Source organism: Dromiciops gliroides, chromosome 1 (assembly GCF_019393635.1).
Source record: "Dromiciops gliroides isolate mDroGli1 chromosome 1, mDroGli1.pri, whole genome shotgun sequence".
Taxonomy (NCBI): domain Eukaryota; kingdom Metazoa; phylum Chordata; class Mammalia; order Microbiotheria; family Microbiotheriidae; genus Dromiciops; species Dromiciops gliroides.
Window position 1 is genome coordinate 31954985 of NC_057861.1, and position 20081 is coordinate 31975065.

A 20081-nucleotide genomic window follows, 5' to 3' on the forward strand; every position below is an offset into this window, starting at 1 on the left:
AGCATCAGGCACTTGACACTAGCTGTGTGACCCCGGGCAAGTCACTTAACCCTCATTGCCCCACAAAAATAAAATAAAATAAAATGACTAGAGGGAGGGAAGGAGCAAGCATTTATTAAGTACAGTTATCCCTTCCACATTATGACTTCCCCCATTGTGGTTTCAATACACTGTGGGTTGGCATAAGAAATTAAATGGGAATTTTGGGGGAGTTTTGTGCAAGCCGCAAATGACACACGAAGGCCTTGCAGGCGACATAGAAAAAGTTTAGAAACTCAGAAATGCATAAAATAATATGTATAGCATTGTATAATATCAACACATTTTATCTTTTAATACCTTCATAATTCAGACTTCTTCTCTGGTCCGAAGGGAGGGCCAAAATTTTTTATATGGATTTTCCAGATTGTGGGGGTGCCACGCCCCTAACCCCCACAATTGGGAAGGAATAACTATACCTATATTGTGTCAAGGACTGTGCAAAATGCTTTACCAATATTATCTGAGGGGAAATGCCGATTGGCAAGAGGTGACAAAAGTTAAAGAGAACCTTCTTTAAAAAAACAAAATGTCTTTTTTTTTTTTCATTTAACAAACATTTATTTTCTCTCCCTTTCATCTTCCTTCCTTCCTCCTAAAGGGACCCTTCTTACCCTAAGTCAGACCAAGGTTTGGGAAAGGAGGAGGTGAGTTCCAAGTCAGGCTAAGGGCCTGTGGACTGACTGGCTGTGTTTCAAAAGATTTTAGCCCAGAGACTCAAAACTTCAGCTCTTTAAAAAAGGCAAGACACTTATGCAGCCAGTCACTGGACCACACTGGGGCCTTGCCTGTTTCAGCTGCTTTCTCTTCATAAGGAGAGCCATTTGGCCACTCCCAAGAGTCAGCCTTGCCTCAAGGGGCCAAACTCTTTTTGCGACATGTATTCCTTTTCCATGGTAGTATGATGTAGGAAGTCAGTCTTGAATTTATTCAGGAATTCCGTCATGCATTCTTTTTTTTTTTTTTTTTTTTTTGTGAGGCAATTGGAGTTAAGTGACTTGCCCAGGGTCACACAGCTAGTAAGTGTTATGTGTCTGAGGCCGGATTTGAACTCAGGTACTCCTGACTCCAGAGCCAGTGCTCTATCCACTGCGCCACCTAGCTGCCCTGTCAGTCATGCATTCTAAAGAAGTATATATAGGGGGGCAGCTAGGTGGCACAGTGGATAAAACACTGACCCTGGATTCAGGAGTACCTGAGTTCAAATCCAGCCTCAGACACTTGACATTTACTAGCTGTGTGACCCTGGGCAAGTCACTTAACCCTCATTGCCCTGCCCAAAAAAGAAAAGTATATGTAAAGAGAAAAAAAAAAGGTACCTATAAATGATGTGTCTTCCATCAAGGCTCAACTCCCATTTTGTCTCCTCCATGAAGTCTTCCCTGCTCTCCCAAGTTGTCAGTTTTCATTATTTTTTTTTATTATTTGTGTATGAGTTTCATCTTCTTAGAAGAGTGGAAGCTCCTCGAGGGCAGGGCATGTTTTGTTTTTTATCTGTGCCTTTATACCCTCCAGCCAGTAGTAGGTGCTCAGTCACTGTTTGTTGAATTGGAAAGAATCATCTGTCAGCATCATGGGAATTCGGGTTTCATCCTTCATCCTCATCAAACCAACAAATAATTATTAAGGATTTACTGTAAGTGAGGCAGAATGACAGGTGGGCCTTATCATGGAAGCAATGGACATGAGCTTGGATGGACTTCAGGAGATAGAGGAGGATAGAAGGGCTTGGTGTGCTGTGGTCCAGGGGGTCACGAAGAGTGGGATAGAACTGAATGACTCAACAACCTAATCTCAAAGCAAAGGCAAACCCAGGTTTGTGAAATGTAAATACTGGGATGCTTAATCTGGGTTTTTATGGGGCACACATACACAGGCACACACATATTTTGTATGTGTGAATCTGTGTATATATGTGTGACTGTGTGTATGTGTGTATCATGTAATACCTATTTTGTTGTTGTTTCAGTCGTGTCTGACTCTTTGTGATCCCATTTGGGGTTTTCTTGGCAAAGCTACTAGAATGGCTTGCCATTTCCTTTTCCAGCTCATTTTACAGATGAGGAAACTGAGGCAAACAGGGTAAAATGACTTACCCAGAATCACCCAGCTAGTACGATCTGAGGCCCAATTTGAACTCAGGAAGGTGTCCTGCTCTCTGTGCACTATGGAGCCACCTAGTGGCCCTATAATACCTTCATTCAATAGTAATAACACAAAGTTCTATTTATCTTCTTTTCTTCCCTCTTCACAGTACCATTCTGAACAATGTCTTAAATGGCTAAAGCTTTATGAGCCTTCCTAGTTCAAGAATCATGGGTAGATTATCTTATAGGTGGTGAGCTAGATTTAAAACTGGAGATTCTGTTTGAAAAGACTTTTAAAAATGGATGCTTATTTGCCCTACTTTCACACTAGCTAGATGAAAACAGAGAAATCGCCAGCAAAAGAAATGAGATGAACCCAGATTCCTGTTCTACTGGATGGTCTAGTAGTACAGCCAGACGGTGACAAAAACCTTTTTATGTTCTTGCATTATTCTCTCGCAGGGAAAAAACAGGTGTCTCAACAACTCTGTGATGGAACTTTCAGCACAGATAGGACAGTTACAAGCTCGAGAACAGGCACTCTCTACAATGATCAAACTTAAGGTAAATTACACATAGGCTTCACATTTCTGACTCATTTGTCCCTTTCTCAGATATCTTTATTAGGCTTTATGAGAACCATGAGAAAAAAACGCAAGTAACTGACATGTTTGCTGAAAGCTTCCTGTTTCAGGGCTGCCATTCCCCAGTGGGCACTTGCTGGGCTCCTTTATGTCCTCAGGTTGGTTTGGCTGCACTAGCCACTCACTGAACCCTAGGGAATAATTTTCCCCTGGAGGCTGCTGTGGCCTTGGGTTTGAGTTTACTGATAAAGAGGAGTCCAAGAGCGATGATGCATAATTCAGTCAGCAATGAGCATTTCCCAGAAAGTGGTAAGGTTAAGGCTCTGTAAGTCTAACAGAACCAGCTTTCTTCCTAGGCTCCCCTCAAGCCAGCTTCCTTTATAGCTCATCTTGGCCCCCACTTTCTTAGCATCCTCTCTCAGAAATTACCTTGTGTATTTTTAAATTGAATTTCTATGGACATGTCTCCCCTTGCTGAACATAAACACAGACCCTAGTACAGAGTAGTGGGCACTTAACGTATTGCTTATTGAGTAAATGAATGGACCTTGTCTCTGTCTTTTCTCAGTCTCTCTTACCTCCTTCCAGTAGCCTCCTTCTTTTTCCTTTCTTTCCTTCCATTGCCTTTCCTCTTTTTCTTTCCATTTCTTTCCATTCTCTTTCCATTTCTCACTCTTATCTGACCCCATCTGATCATGGCCTTTAAAGTTTGCAAAGTGATTTAGAAAGGTTCATAACTAAGTTAATCAAAATAAACCTTCCATTGACTTCTAGGAATTTTATGTCAATGTTTCTGGTGATATATCTATTCATATATCTATATCTATATCTATATATGCACATATATACACATGTTTCTAGTATATTTATGGCTAGAGTATCCAGGTTCTCTGAAAAAAAAGATCCTTAGAGACACCTTTAGAACTTGTTTTGTCTGTGAAAAGATGTTCTTATTGGATCTTGAATGCTGTATACTTGTCGTATACTTGTTGACCACTAGTATGAATAAAAGTAAATTTCATGGTTCTTCCAAAACTAAAAAAAATGACAAAAAGAAAAGAAAATTACTTAAAATTATACAGAAAAGAATTCTACCTAGATGTTTTCATTATTGTTAAAAAAAGACTTTTTCTTTAATTAGTAGTGCTAGTCTCTGTAAGTACATCAGCTGCTTAAGTAGCAGTGTGGTGCCGTGGGGGCATGCCCCACAGGGAGTCAGGAGACAAGTTCAAATCCAGCTTCAGATTTATTCCCTTTTTTTTTTTTTTTGATGAGGCAATTGGGGTTAAGTGACTTGCCCAGGGTCACACAGCTAGTAAGCGTCAAGGGTCTGAGGCCGGATTTGAACTCAGGTCCTCCTGAATCCAGGGCTGGTGCTCTATCCACTGTGCCACCTAGCTGCCTCTGCTTCAGATACTTATTAACCTTAGACAAGTCATTTGAAGTTTTCGTGCCTCCTTTTCCTCAGCTGTAAAATGGTGTGGGGGACGGAGGATGTGAACTCAGTAACTTCAAAGGTCTCTTGTATCTCTAAATATATGATCATATTTGCTAGGGCATTTCCCCCTTACTTTGGATTTTCTGAGTTTGATTAGTGTAAATATAAGTAAATTGAAATGCTTAAATTTCTAATCTGCAGGACAAAGATATTGTTGAAGCAATCAATCATATTACAGACTGTTCGAGTAAATTTAAAATGCTAGAACATGCCTTACATGATGCCAAAATGGTGGAATCCTGTATTATCAAGGAAAAGCAAGATTATAAGCAGAAAATGAAAGTGCTAAAGTTTGAAGTAACTAAACTAAAAGGTAAGGAATGGAATTACATGGTGATATGCCACCATACTTTTGTGTTAGGGTATCCTGTGTATTGAGAAAAATGTTCCTAACATGGTTTTTATATTGAGAAACTCTTAAAAAAACACCTTTGTACATGTAGCCTAAGTGAAGTCTTCCTTAGCAGCTGTCCATTCTTCTATTAAATGAGGGTGAAACCATTTTTAGTGATCATCTTAACATATATTTATGTTAAGCTTGACTACCTGCAGATACGTTGTTGGTTTTCTGGCCTATTTTCATCTTTTCCTATTTTGTATGTTTTAAAAAGCTATTAGGCCAATCTCAGATCTTAATTAGACCTTGTGATCTGTCTTTAATTAGTATATGTAGTACAGGCCGTGGAAGTGCTTCCTTACCTCAACTCTGTCATTGTCCCTAATTCCTAGCCCAGAATATTCCTGTTATTCATACAAAACGATGTTGTAGTCGGTGTGACGGGAACAGATTGATCTAGCAGGTCAAGGACCAGACCTTTCATAGCCATATGCAGTACTGAGCATAACTGATCATGCCCATGTATAGACAATTTCAAGGGCTGTCCCCTTGTCACAGTCATTGCATAAGGGAGGAAGTCGCAGTCACGAGAAGGCCAAGTAGGTCATCCATTTCTCTTCTCTGATGACATCAAAAGATACAAAAAGACTTTAAATAATGGTACCCTTGGTACTATTGCTTCTGTATAATTCAAAGAATAGATTCTTCCTATTTATATTAAAGATGACCTGAATGAAAAGACGAATGAAAATAATGAGCAGCGAGAAGAGATTATTCGCCTCAAACAAGAGAAAAGTTATCTTCATGATGAGCTGGTCTTTACTGGTAAGTGAGGACAGCTTGTTCAACTAGCATTTCTTTTTACTTGGTATGTTTGATGTAGTTCAGCATGTGTGTGTACAGTGAACTCCCGTTGCATTCTTTCCTGGTGTTGGTTACATTTCTGTAGTATGTCAGAGGAAATACCTCTCCCCAAAATATAATTTTTAAAGCCCTTTTAGTCTTTTCTCTTGTTAAATAGGGACATTATTTAGTAGTAACGAAAACTTCTGCAGAAGTGTAGACCGAAGCATCCTCGTGGTGTGGAGGATACCCTTGGTGCCTTTGTGCTAATTGAGCACAGTTCTTTGAAAGTTCTACTGAGCAGTTGAGGCTTCCAGAATGGGTCCAGTAGTGAAGTTTGTGCATGGCTTCTGCCTGAGATTGGATCTGGGGAGAACACATTGGGGAGGACCTGAGAAAAAGTTGGAAGAGGTCAAGCCAAGCTGTAGGAAGGGACAGCTGAGAAGAGCTTGGTCGCCTTCCTCTGAAGGACAAGGAAAAAGACTAACAAGAAGCACCTGAAGAGGAGGAGCAGGACCCAGAGAAGAAACCAGGAAGACATCAGCAAGGAAAGGAAAAGAAGGAAAGTTAAGTCAAATACATGAGTAAGACAAGTGAGACAGAGAGAGGAAGGAAAAGAAGTGAGGTGTGGTATTGAGGGGGTTAAAGATAATAAGTGGGTGTTACAGAGATGTCCTCACCCAAAGGATTTTGAAAGACAAGGACCAAGGCTCCTACTCCCTGTGGGAAAGGAGAGCAGGGAGAAGTTTGCCTTGATTGGTATGTCTTTTGTATGCCAAGTACAGAGTGGTCTCCCTCCCAGAGTAAAAGGTGAGAAGCTTGAGAAATGACTCCTTGTGCTCCAGATTGTCAGGGATAATGAAACGTTCCTAAAAGTCCTGGAAGAGCGGCATCGATTTCCTTAAGGCAGAAGAAAAATATGAAGTGGCAGCAGAGAACATAGCACTGTGCCAGGTCAGAGAGCAGTGGTGCAGAGGAATATTTGAACTAACACTCTTCTCAGACAGGAAACAAGTAGCTGCCAGCCCTCCAAGATGTGATGGCAGGTAGCAATCTGTGAGAGAGACCTGGGAAAGATGAGGAGACCAGTGGTGCTTGGCAACTCCTTGTTAAGGGAGGTCAGGGGTGTTTCTCTGTGAAAACAACGAATGAGAAAAGCCCTTCCATGCACCCGACACAAAACAGAGAACCGACCAAGGTTTGCCTAAGCCAATGACGGCTGCCCTTTTGGTGATTTACGTGGGCATCAATGATTCTGCTAGAAGGAATTTAGAAAAAATTATGCCAAAGATTGTGAAATATTGGACAACAAGCTGAAAACCCTAGGGCATAGGTGGTAGTGTTTTCATCAAAAAGAAGATCAGGTTTGGGAAATGAACAGCGAGTTAAGAAGCTGGTGTCTGAAAACAGAACATTAAAATCTAAGCACTTCCTGGCCAGAGATGGAATACATACACCCAGTGCATTTTGTTAGGAGTGTATTTACCTGATATCCTGCAAATCCAGGCTCCTCTCTAAAAAGGGACAGAGGAGGAGAGGAAATTTCCTGTGTATATTTTCCAAGGTAGACACCATCGAGAGCAACTATGGTGTAAGAAGGATGACAGCTAGGATGGCCAAAAGTTCACAGGAGATAGAATTTAAGGAAGGAGCCAACAGTGAAACTTGAGTCTTCAAATGTCCATCCAGAAACGAAGCGTAGCCAATGGTCAAAATGAACCAGAGGACTTAATTTAAGGCAATAACTTTGCAGTGGGATCAGACCAAATGACTTCAGTAAGGGGTTACATGATTTGAAAGAAACAGGATAGGGAAAAGAGGTTGGGAATTAGCAAGGAATACGAAGAGCTCCCCATGTGAAGAAATCTAGGAACCAGAGAGGAGAAGTGTATGGTGGAGTGCGTTTGGCTGCTATCAATAGAGGGAAAAATAGAAGCTGTTTTGTCATCAGTCTTATGTTGAAGACTACCTGGACAGAAAAAGGAAATAGCTGAGGAAGTTTGGAAAACATCATTAGCCTGGCACTGAGGCATCAGGTGGTGGTGATGGCAGATTTCAGTTACCCAATAATTTGTTGGATCTTGCACTCTGCCAAAATCAAAGGAGCTAGTAATTTCTTGCTTTGCCTTCATAAAATAACTGTATTGTTTAAAGGGTAGAGAAATCAACAAAAAGGAACTTTATTTTTGAGCTTATTTTTTGCCAACAGGAAAGGAGTGGTTTCTGGGGTCAAAATTACACAGAAACTTTGGGGAGAAGCGGTAACATTCATGAATTTATAATTGGAAAGGAAAGGAAAACGGCTTAGTCTGATCTGCAGCTTTGTGAAAACAGATTTCAAAGGGTTTAGAGGAGAGCTAAGTAAGTTCTGATGAACTCGGGATACTACAGGGGAGATCATCCTTGGAGACCTAAACACTGCCAAGAGTGAAGTTTGGAACACACAAAGGGAAATGATTTAGAGATGGTAGAAAACAATTAGCTGTTTATGGACAGTGATGCGGATGCCCAGGGAACTCACCAACTAACATAGGTTTTAAAGCAGTAACTACAGAAAGTGGAAGCCATGCTCAGTAGGAGATGATGAAAACAAATGTGTATGGCATGGATCTATAAGAGTATGTTGGTATCCTGGAGCTCAGAATCAGTTGAGCTCAGCTGAAGACAACAAAAAGAAGGGGCACAACACTCTGAGAAGGCTCAGAGAAGGGACAGCACTATCTGGGAGCATGGTGTGGAGAAAGAGGGTGACAGGGAGAAGGCCCAGCTGCACAATTCTGATTTCGCTTGTTTTCTCTACCAAGGAGGGTGACCTTTGGATGGGCAAGGACAGAACCAAAGTGGCTAAGAGGGAGTTGATACCCAAGAAAAGTAAGGAGATAAGAGAGGACCTAGCTACCCTTGATGAATTCAAGTCACCTGGCCCAGAAGATCTACAGCCTTGAGTACTCAAAAACCATGCAGATACCATTGCTGGGCCACTCTCAGTGATATTCGAGGGATCATGGAAAGTGGGAGAGGCACCACAGGGCTGGAGAAGGGCTGAGGTTAGCCCGATGTTCAAAAAGGAAGTGGGCAGTGACCAGGGAACTTGCTTTCAATTCCTGGAAAAATTCTGGGATATAGTAAAGTCAAGGTTAATGATCATTTAAAAAAAGAAGCAATAATCACACAGAGCCAAGAATGGGTCGTGAACAGCTAACCTCATTCTCCTTTTTGATAGGTTTCCTATATGGTAGATTAGAGGACTGCTATAGATAAGAGTTTATCGAAGGTTTTAGCAAAACATTTAATGAAATAACTCCTTTTGTTTTTGTGGAAAAGATGGGGCGGGGTGTGGACTAGACAATATAATGTGGGCCACATAACATCTGCTGGGTTTGCGATTGGATGAATGGCTGGGTTCAAGGAGAAGTCATTCATTTAGGTCTTCTGTCAGTTTGGAAGGAAGTCACTGGTGGAATCCCCTGGAAATTTCTGCTTAATCAATAAAGAGGAATTTTATTCCTGAGCATATTTTTGCCAACAGGAAAGAAGCAGTTCCTGGGGTTAAGATTATGGTAACCAAAAAAAAAAAAAAAGATTATGGTAACCTTATAATCCTGTAGAGTTTACAGGATCCTCTATAGTTAACCCTGTATAGTTTAATGTTTTTATCAATAACTTGTACTGAAGTGTATATGGCATGCTTATCACATGGCGGACACAAACCTCGGAGGACTAGCTGACCCACCCCCTGGAGTCAAGGTTCTACAGTTTCTTGAGAGGCCGTGACATTGGGCCAATTGTAATCAGGAGAAACTTAAGAGGAATAAATGTAAAGTCTTCTACTTGAATTAAAAAAAGATCCTTGTCATAAGAACATTTTGGGAGGGCAGTATAATTTGGTTTGTCTGAAAAAAGATCCAGGGGTTCTGATGAACTTGCAAGTTCAGTAGGAGTCATGAGACTAATATGGCGGACAAGAAAGCAAATGCAGCTTTAATGCTACATAAAAGAGAGAATGACACTTCTAAGCTGGAGAGAACAACTCAAATGGGGTAGAAGGAAATGAGGGTGTTTAACCTGGAGAAGAGAGGATGGGAATGGGGGGAGAGAAGGGGAATGGGAAAGTTCTCTTCATATTAAGTAGCCCTCCTGTGGAAGAAGGATGAGGTTTGTTGTTTGGCCACAAAGGTCAGAGTAACAGGTGGAAGTAATGAGGCACATCTTGGCTGGATGTCAAGAAAAGGGGCCTCCTCAGTGATCTCCCTCTCATTGCAAGTCTTCAAGCAGACACTAGGTGACATCTTGTGGCAGGGATTCTTTTGGGGTAATGACTGCTGAGGTCCCTTCTAGTTCTGCAATTCTGGGACCAGCCTCACATCTCGCCAGGATATGACCTACCAAGTGATTCGTTTTGGTGAGGGGGCTTCAGAAAGCCAAGGCGGGAGGAGCGTCATCCATGCTGGAACTCAGTGCAGGGAGTGTCTACTTGGATGAAATCTCAAATCTTTAGAAGCAAATAGTGAAACGTGTAACGAAGAAACAGTGGAGTCCCCTCCCTCCCAACAAAATTTCAAAGTTAAAATTATTGTAAGTAATTGAAAAATATTCCCATGCTAGTCTTTTCAGCATTATTACAGATGTTAAGGCCACAAACATTTTTAGGCAGGCAAGTTAGAACACCTTTTCTTAGGTTAGCAGTAATAATGTGCAAATAGTATGCTCCTCTTTTATCTGTTTGCTCTTTAATCCTATGGGCATGATCATCACAGTTATCAAAGGGCCTGTGATCTGATCTCTGTGCCCTCTCTCCCAAATGAACACAGCCCATTTGTGTCTCCATGCTCTGTGCAGTTCTCACCCATGGTCCCCTACAAGTCCTGTGATGCGCCAAGCCTGTCTTTGGGGCATGTTCCCATTTTGTGGACCCCCGTGTGGCTCTCACTCTGCGACCTGCCTCCTCCTTTTCTGGTTGCATGCTGCCTTTCCATCATCTCTTCTTTGGAAGAGGCCATGGGAATGGATTGGAGCCTCCTCACTTATTCCCAGTGTCTTTTGGGTCACCTGCAATTCTGATTCTTCTGAGATCACAGGAGTCCGAGGTTTGGAGCCACTGAGCGTCATGGGGAAAGTCTCAGTGTGAAACCATGGATATGGGGGGCAGAAAGCGGCCAGGGATCATTGAAAGCTTCAAAATTATCCTGAGATTATGGACTGAGGAGGCTAATGAATGAGAAAAATAGAGTTTTCCACCAGCAGAGGCCACTCTTTTTATTGGATGAGAAAAGATTTGAAAGTAATGAGATGAGGAGACTGAGCAATTGAGATCAAGTGACTTGCTGGAGTCACTGGCCAGTGAAAAGGAGAGGCTGAACCTGCAGGTCAGGGGAGCCTAGGGCATACTTGGTCAGGTCAGGAGGGTTTGGGGCACACTTGGTCAGGTCAGGAGAGCTTGGGGCACACTTGGTCAGATCAGGAGGGTTTGGGGTACTCTTGGTCAGGTCAGGAGAGCTTGGGGCACACTTGGTCAGGTCAGGAGAGCTTGGGGCACACTTGGTCAGATCAGGAGGGCTTGGGGCACTCTTGGTTAGGTCAGGAGAGCTTGGGGCACACTTGGTCAGGTCAAGAGGGTTTGGGGTACTCTTGGTCAGGTCAGGAGAGCTTGGGGCACACTTGGTCAGGTCAAGAAGGTTTGGGGCACTCTTGGTCAGGTCAGGAGGGTTTGGGGCACTCTTGGTTAGGTCAGGAGAGCTTGGGGCACTCTTGGTTAGGTCAGGAGAGCTTGGGGCACTCTTGGTCAGGTCAGCAGAGCATAGGGTACACTTGGTCAGGTCAGAAGAGCACCAGGAGCACTTATTTGGTCAGGAGAATGGTTGAGTCTTGACAAATAGCCTTTGGTCTTCTGGCTTTTCTCTGAATTTCACCTGTGCCTCAGCCAGTCACAGGTGTTTGCATTCCCCTTAATTCAATTGAACTCTTTTAAAAAAAGCTTATTGTGTTTACTATAGACATTTTAATTTCATTTTACTTTTCACTGCAGACATTTGCATTAGAATTTACCATTTAAAAAAGGAGCTAATTGGGTGGAATGCTTGGTGCTAGGCTCCAGAGAGGCAAAGACAGGCCGGACGCAGTCTCTGCACAAATAGCTCCAACCCAAATTATAAAATAGCAGGATAGATAGAGGATGTCCAAACAGGGAGAGATGAAATACTTAAAATGGAGAAAGCTGCTTGTTTCTGGGGGGATCAAGGAGAACTGCATGGAGGAGGTGGCAGCTCCGACTGGCCTTGGGAAAAAAGATTTCAGCATGGGGCAAGGGGAACATTTTGGGTATGGGAGACGGTACATGGAAGGAATGGAGCCAGGAAAAGGTGGGATGATATCTAGAAACAGCCACTAGTTTGATGGGGATGTAGAGGGCAGGAGGTGGCTACTATAGGATAAGGCTGGAAAATTATCGTTGGGTGAAACTAGAGGGCCTTGAATGCCTATGGCTTCCTTTCAATCCCTGTTGTATTTACTGGGGAGTCTCTGAAGGCTTTTAAGCAAGGAGAATGAAGTAATGATTGACCCCAGATACTAGCTGTATGACCTTTGGCAAGTCACTTCACCACTGTCTGCCTCAGTTTCTTCTTCTGTAAGATGGAGGTAATAATAGCACCTTCTTCCCTGGTTTGTTGTGAAGATCCAGTGTGATAATATTTGTAAAGCACTTAGCACAGTGCCTGGCACATAGTAGGCACTTCATAAATGCTTGTTTGCTTCCTCCCCGATCAGTATGGTTGTCCAGAGCATTCACTTACCAACTGAGATTTTCTTAAAGCTATCTACAAAAGATACAAGAGAAGGTAACAGAAAGTAAATACAAATGTGTGGCATAGTCCTGCAAGAATAGCATCAAGAGTGCGAAAACTCACAATGAGCCAAGATCCACCGGGAAGACTTGGGACCACCAAAGGAGCTGATTAAAGCTACATTGGGTGAGGGGGAAGAGAGTCAGAGAACGGATGGCCAGGGCTGTGCCTCAAGGAGACTGGCAAGCAAGAGGTGCCAAAGAATGACCTTTCGATTGGTAAGGACAGGACAAAAATGACTAATAGGGAGCCGATGGCCAAGAAAAATAAAGTGATGTGATCGCACCTGCTTGCTGTGATGAATTGAAATCACTTGGCGCCGATGAACCACATTCATGAGTACTAGTAGAATGCATAGATGTGACTGCTGAACAGTTTAATTCGAAGGATTGTAGGAAACAGGGGAGACGCCACAGGGCCAGTGAAGACTGTGACCTGATTTTCAAAAGGGGGAGAGATCAGAATCCACAAGCTGTGGGCCACAGGTTTGGCTTTGATTCCTGAGAAGATTCTAGAACATATTCTCAGAGGTACATTGGCAAACATTTAGAAAAGGGAGTGATGAGCGCAATGGGTAGCATGAAGACCAGCTCAGGCCAGACGAGCCGCATTTCCTTTTGCTACGGGGCGACTAAACTGGTAGATCAGAGAAATGCTACAGATAAGAGTATACCTGGATTTTTGCACAGCATTTATTGGATTAAATATCTCATGCTTTTCCTATGAAAAAGATGGAGAGACAAGAATACAGTCAGATGGAGTTTGAACTGGTTGAGTGACTTGTCTGAAAGAGTCATGGCCAGGCGACAGGTTGAAAGGAGGTCTCTAAGGATGTGCCCCAGGGTCTGTGCGTAGGCCTGGGCAGTTGAATGTCTTCTTGGATAAAGGCATGGAGGGTCTGCTCATTAAAGATGCTGCTGACAAAAAAACAGGAGGAAAGAACAGGATCCAAAAAGATTTTAATAGGCTGGAAGATTGAACCGAGCTGAACAAGGTGAAGTTCAGTAGATATAAATATAAAGTCTTACATTTTGTTTCAAAAAATCCACTTTATAAGCACAGGGTGGGAGAATACCGGATAAATGGCACTTTGAAAAAGATCTGGGGTCTCTAGTGGACATGCAAGTTCAATGTGAATCAACAGTGTGGGGGGCTGCTAGGTAGCACAGGAGTTGGAGCACTTGGCCTGGAATCAGGAAGACATAAATGAAAACCTGGCCTCAGATACTTGCTAGCTTTGTGGCTCTGGGCAAGTCAGGTCACTTAACTTCCATTTGCCTCAGTTTCTTCATCTGTAGAATGGGGATAAAATGACACCTACCTCTCAGTTATTGAGAGGATCAAATGAGATAGTAATTATAAAGTGCTTAGTAATTATAAAACCTGGCACATAGTAAGCTTTATAGAAATGTTACCTATCATTTATCATTGTCATGTGGCAGCCAAAAAGCCAGTGGGATCTTGGGACTCTCATTAAGATAGGTACCATGCAGTAAATGAGCCTAACACTCATCAGAATTGGCTCAGGGAGGGAATAACATACACATTCAACTGGGTGAAGTAATCTATCTAACCCTGCAGGAAAATAGGAGGGGGAGGGGATAAAGAGAGAGGGGCAAAAGAAAGGAGGGCAGATTGGGGGAGGGGACAGACAGAAGCAAATCCCTTTTGAAGAGGGATAGGGTGAAAGAAGATACATAATAGAGTAAGTATCATGGGGAAGGGAATAGGATGGAGGGAAACAGTTAACAATAGTAATCGTGAAAAAGAGAAAAGGGGGAAAAATTCTACAAAAAATATTTATAGCAGTTCTTTGTGGTGGCTAAGAACTGGGAATCAAGGGAATGTCCATCAACTGAGGAATGACTGAAGAAGCTCTGCTATATGATTGTAGTGGGATGATATTGTGCTATAGGAAATGACAAGCAGGATGATCCCAGAAAAACCTGGAAAGACTCATATGAACTGATTTATAGTGAAGTGAGCAGAACTGTGAAGACATGGTGCATAGTGACAGCAGTATTGTTCGATGAGCAATTGTGAATGACTTAACTACTCTCAACAATACAATGATCCAAGACAATCCCAAGGGACTAATGATGAAGCATACTATACACCCCCATAGAAAGGACTGAAAAAAAAAAGAGCACTTGTGAATTGTACATATATAACCTATACCAGATTGGTTGCTGTCTTGCGGAGGGCGGAGGAAAGAGAGGGAGGGAGAAAAATCTGGAACTCTAAATCTTATGAAAACGAATGTTGAAAACTACCCTTACACGGAACTGGAAAAAATAAAATAAATGTTTGTTGCACTGAGGAAAAAAAAAGATAGGTACCATGGTCAACAATCAGGTGGTCACAACCCTTCTGTCCTCTACCCAGGTCAGACTCAGTTCTGAGTGTCACAGGTCAGGAGGAAACGAGAGAAGATGGTTGGAGAGAACCCAGAGAAGGGCAGTCTGGGAGGCTCAGTGGAAAGAGATGGTCATATATCCCCTGGAGAAGAGAAGATTCAAGGAGATGTACAATAGCTGTCTTCAACTATTTGAAGGCTGTCCCATGGAAAAAGGATTAGGCTTGTTCTCTTTGGTCCCAAAGCACAGAACTAGTAACAATAGGTAGAAGTTTAAAAAAATAAGTAGGGGGCAGCTAGATGGCACAGTGAATAAAGCGCTGGCCCTGGATTCAGGAAGACCTGAGTTCAAATGTGGCCTCAGACACTTGACACTTACTAGCTGTGTGACCCCGGGCAAGTCACTTAACCCTCATTGCCTCAAAAAACAAAACAAAACAAAAACAAAACAAAAAAAGGGGGGCAGCTGGGTGGTGCAGTGGATAGAGCACCAGCCCTGGATTCAGGAGGACCTGAGTTCAGGTCCTGCCTCACACACTTGACACTTACTGGCTGTGTGACCCTGGGCAAGTCACTTAACCCCAATTGCCTCACCAATAATTAAATAAATAAATAAATAATAAAAAAATAAGTAGACATTACCAAGAGGCAGATTGAAGCTCGCTGTAAAAAGAAACTTCTGGGCTTCTTTGGGAGAGGAGAGCTTTAAGCAGCGGCTGTGTGACCGCTTGGGTATGCTATCTAGGGGACTACTCTCCAGCCATGGTCTCTGGAGGTCATTCCAGCTCTAAGATCCCTTGAAATCTTAATTCAAGGCAGAATGTGAAAGTCCTGTCCTATGAAGAAGCATGGTAGACACAGAGACTTATTGGACAAAGAGTCTTTTGGCAGGATCAGCAGAATCTTAATGGAGGTATTAACCTTGAGTTGGCTAGTGAAGGATGAGTATCGAGTCAGGAGGGAATTCTAAAGGAGATATTGCAACTTAGTCGGAGCACAAGAAGGGGAAGAGGGCAGAAAAGAAGGTTGGGAAGATGGACTGGGTGTTCCATCCTGGAGAATCTTACATGCCATAAGAAGGAGATTGGGTTTTATTTTGCAGAGGGGTGTTCTTGTCAGAACCGTATTCTTTCTTTGACAGCAGTGTGTGAGATGAGTAGAAAGGGAGTGGAGGCTGAAGGCAGGGAGACCCTGCTATAGGCAAGTGGTAATGAGTGACCTCCATGAGAATGAGAAGAGAAAAACACTGATTCTGGAACCAGAGGACCTAGGTTCGAATCCTGCCTCGTGATGTTTATCGTGTTAAGTTGGGCACCTCATGTCACATCTTTGGATCTCAATTTCCTCATCTTTAAAATGAGGAGATTGGACTAATTGGCCACTGAAGTCATTCCCAGCTCTAGATCAATGTTTTTATGAGATGAACTTGATTGATCACACTTCTTTCTCTGGCCTCCTTTATGACCAGTGGCATGTTTTTGCATATTGTCTGGCCAGGTGGACGTACAGTTTGTTGTTTTGGTTTGGGGTTTTGGGGGGTTTTTGTGGGGCAATGGGGGTTAAGTGACTTGCCTAGGGTCACACAGCTAGTTAAGTATCAAGTGCCTGAGTCCAGATTTGAACTCAGGTCCTCCTGAATCCAGGGCCAGTGCTTTATCCACTGTGCCACCTAGCTGCACCCCGTACAGTTTGTTTTTGTATAAGATATTCCAAATAAATAATTATAGGAAATCTGTATGAATCCATTTCCAGATCAAAATTGTTTACAATTCATAAATGAGAAAGAGAGCATGTAGGGTCCACAATAAAGCACTGGCCCTTGATTCAGCAGGACCTGAATTCAAATCCGGCCTCAGACACTTGACACTTACTAGCTGTGTGACCCTGGGCAAGTCACTTAACCCTCATTGCCCCAGAAAAAAAAAAGACCACAGATATCTTTACCTTAGATTCTTTGAGAAAGTCACATCATCAAAAATATTAACCTTGTATTCTGAATTTTTTAAAACATTGATCTAAGTGTGATTTGGATGTCTGTGACACTCCTGGAATGCCTCAGGCACTATTTCAGGTTTTCCTTGCATCATTTCATCCAATTTGGCCCTTCTGGGAGGAGGTTTGGCTTACTCGGGCATTCAGACAGCTCTTCGATCGCACTCCTTCCATCAGCTGCCCGGGGCTCCTTCCTCACCCTCCCTGAACGTTGTTGAGTACAGCAGCAAAGCCCTCCAGTCCTTGGGGTTCCCTCCTTCAGCTCACAGGATGAGCCCACATTTGGTTCTAGCCATCCAGTTCTTTGGGGACTTCTTTTACTCGGATTCCTCTCCAGTGTTCTCCTTCGATGACGTGCTGTATCCACTCTCACCTCTTCCCCGTCTCTCTGTCATCCTTCTGTGTGAGACGAGTCTCCATGTTTTTGGAGGTGCTCACATCCCTTCTCTTGCTGCCATAGGGCAATACCAGCGGGGAGTGGTCGTGCTGAAAAGAGGGGCCTTTTCTTCCATGGGAAACGGGAGCTCTCCAAAGTAGCTCCTGAAGACGGCCCGCTCATTCTGTTTCTTCAGCTCGCTTTCTCTCTGTACTGTCTGTCCCACACATGCTGAAGAAAACACTCTTAGAGGGGGTGAAGGGAAGGGAACAAACAACTGTTAAACACCTATTACGTGGCAGGCATTGTGCCAAGTGCTTTGTAGATAGATATATGATTCTCACAACAACCCTGGGAGGTAGATGCTCTTCTAATCCCCATTTTACAGATGAGGAAACTGAGGCAGACAGGTAGGAAATAGCTGAGGCTGGATTTGAACTCGGGTCTTCCTGACTTCAGGCCCGGTGCTCTGTATGTTGCACCACCAGCTGCCTCCAGAACATGGTTTCTTCACCTTGGAACTGTACACTTTAAAATTTTTTAAAATTTTATTATTATTATTATTTTTTGTGGGGCAGTGAGGGTTAAGTGACTTGCACAGGGTCACACAGCTTGTTAGTGTCAAGTGTCTGAAGCTGGATTTGAACTGAGGTCCTCCTGAATCCAGGGCTGGTGTTTTATCCACTGTGCCCCCCATACATTTTTTTTCTATTTTTATAACTATATTCTAATATACTTGGTTTCCCTTGCAAGCCTATGTATTTTATTTTATACATATAAAAGCATCATTCTGAGGAGTGCATAGGCTTCCCCAGAGTGTCAGAGGGGTCCATGACACAAAGTTGGTTAATGCTCCCTGTTCTACATGGGCGTCCATCCAAATGCATGTTGAAATTTAGACAGGAGATCCTTTTCAGCCACTTTCTTTTGTGCCTGCACAGGCCAGATTCCTTTGAGTGATGGCAGGTCCCTTCCAGGAAACAGGACAATGCCCTGGTCTCCACACCATCACACAATCTCACCCACAAGTCCCAGCCTCTGGAGGATGAGGCCATGTAAGACCTGTATTCTGGGCTGGATCTCCTCCGTCACCATGACCCATCCTCTGGCAAGCACATATCTCCTCATCTTGGCACTCACCTGACGATTATTACCAGAGGTCACGAAGCAGGATTCTGTCTTCCAAGCAATCTTAATGATTTGACTGTGAGGATGAGAGCCATCCTAAAAGAGCTTGTAAGGCACCAGTCTGTTGATGCATCAACAAACAATGAGCAAGCAGGTTCTCCTATTCCTTGAACCTTCCAGTTAATGCCTTTAAGATGAAGCTCAGGCACCATGTTCTGCATCAAGCCTTTGCTGGCCTCCCTGACTCCTGAGACCCTCCTTTCCTATCTTGGGGGGCGTGTATTAACTTCATATTCATGCTGTCAGTATTTCTACATGTGCTTGTTTCTTGAATTAGAATGTAAGCTCATTGGGTAGGGATCGGTCATCTTGTGTACTTACTTACCTCCCCAGCTCTGTGTGCACTGCCTGGCACATTGATTGTTGGTCGATCAAATGTGCTTTTGATTTCCATATAGAAAATTCTCATTATGCTATTGGGAGAGTTCGGTTTGTCGGTCACTGTTGTCGATGTCCCGTTCACCTTCTCTTTATTTTGTTTTAATAAGGTCTAGCATTTCCCCCACGCCTTTGTTCCTCTGCTCCCTCCCAGTTGTGTTGCCCTCTGCACAGATCTTTTCTGGACAGTTTTCCGTTTTTTGTTCTCTTTAGAGACTGTTGTGTTGGGCTCCAAGTGTGGTGATTCCACTGTGTTTAATGAGGAAAACAGCTTGTTATAAGAGTTTGTGTAAATCTTCTCTATTTTTCTTTTGTTTGTAGCTTTCCATCACTTTCATCTGCTGGTTTCATTTCTAGCAAGAACATCGAGATTGCTATCATTTAGCTCCTCCAGCAACATATCCACAGCTGGGGAAGGTTCTCACAGTCAGCGTGCCAATAATCAGCCATAATTTATGGATTGTCTAAAAACTGTGTGACTATAACCCCCCGGTGCCCCTTTTCTGACACTTTCCCATGGACACTGCACAAGCAGAAGGGCTCTCCCAGGCCTCGGGGCTGTGTTTTCTTTTTCTAGGTTTTGTGAGTTGCCATGGCCCAAAGTCATTCATCACCAGGTGGTTGTGTCTTGGTAATAAGCCTCTCTGTCAGGAGGGAGTTAAGCTGGTTCTCAGAAAACAGAGCTGATCTAATGTTGGGGCCCTGCCTGAACCCATGATCTGCTGGCCCCAGGGTCACCTCCACACCAGCAGAAGAGAACTGGTGGAGCAGGAGAGTTTACTTAACAGTTTTAAAAATGGACTGAGCTTCAGGGTGGGCTATCTATTAGAAAGGGATCGATTTAAATACAATACATTGATAAAAGCTGTAGTGTCTGATGTGTCACCATGCCTTAGCATGACAGTGCTGACTGATTGCTAATTAACAGCTCAAGTCCAACCCTCTGCTGCTCAAATAAGTGTTGGGTGGTCATTCCCAGATTTTGGATTGGTTTTCCTCTTAGGATAATAGGAGGACGCTGCAGTTCTTAAGGGAACTGCTTCTTGAATAGTTTGTGAGGCTCCTTGCATCTACAAGGATGTTGCTGATCTCTCTGACTCCCTGTGGCCTGGCATCAGAAAGGGGGAAGGGTTCACATTTTAACCCAGCGTTGACTGAAAACCATCTCCACCTGGTCTGACTTTATTCACAGAGTAGCAGAATGTATTATCACTATGTGTGTCAGAAAGTTCATGTCTCAGTGATCCAGGTCTGTAGGGAAAGAGCTCCTGGTACTTGATGTTCTCCTGAGCTTTCTTTCTTTCTTTCTTTCTTTCTTTCTTTCTTTCTTTCTTTCTTTCTTTCTTTCTTTCTTTCTTTCTTTCTTTCTTTCTTTCTTTCTTTCTTTCTTTCTTTCTTTCTTTCTTTCTTTCTTTCTTTCTTTCTTTCTTTCTTTCTTTCTTTCTTTTTTTGGAGGGGGAGGCAATGAGGGTTAAGGGACTTGCCCAGGGTCATACAGCTAAGTAAGTGTCAAGTGTCTGAGGCCAGATTTGAACTCAGGTCCTCCTGAATCCAGAGCTGG

At 43.1% G+C, this 20081-nt stretch overlaps 1 protein-coding gene across 1 annotated transcript in view; it reads left to right on the forward strand.

The window, feature by feature from the left end:
- CCDC62 (coiled-coil domain containing 62) overlaps positions 1–20081 on the forward strand; it is a 55479-nt gene that overhangs the window by 15570 nt on the left and 19828 nt on the right. Inside the window, exons 4-6 of the mRNA XM_043977587.1 lie at positions 2589–2690; positions 4350–4521; positions 5269–5370. Of these exons, the coding sequence (XP_043833522.1) occupies positions 2589–2690; positions 4350–4521; positions 5269–5370 (376 nt within the window). The remainder of the gene's footprint in view (positions 1–2588; positions 2691–4349; positions 4522–5268; positions 5371–20081) is intronic.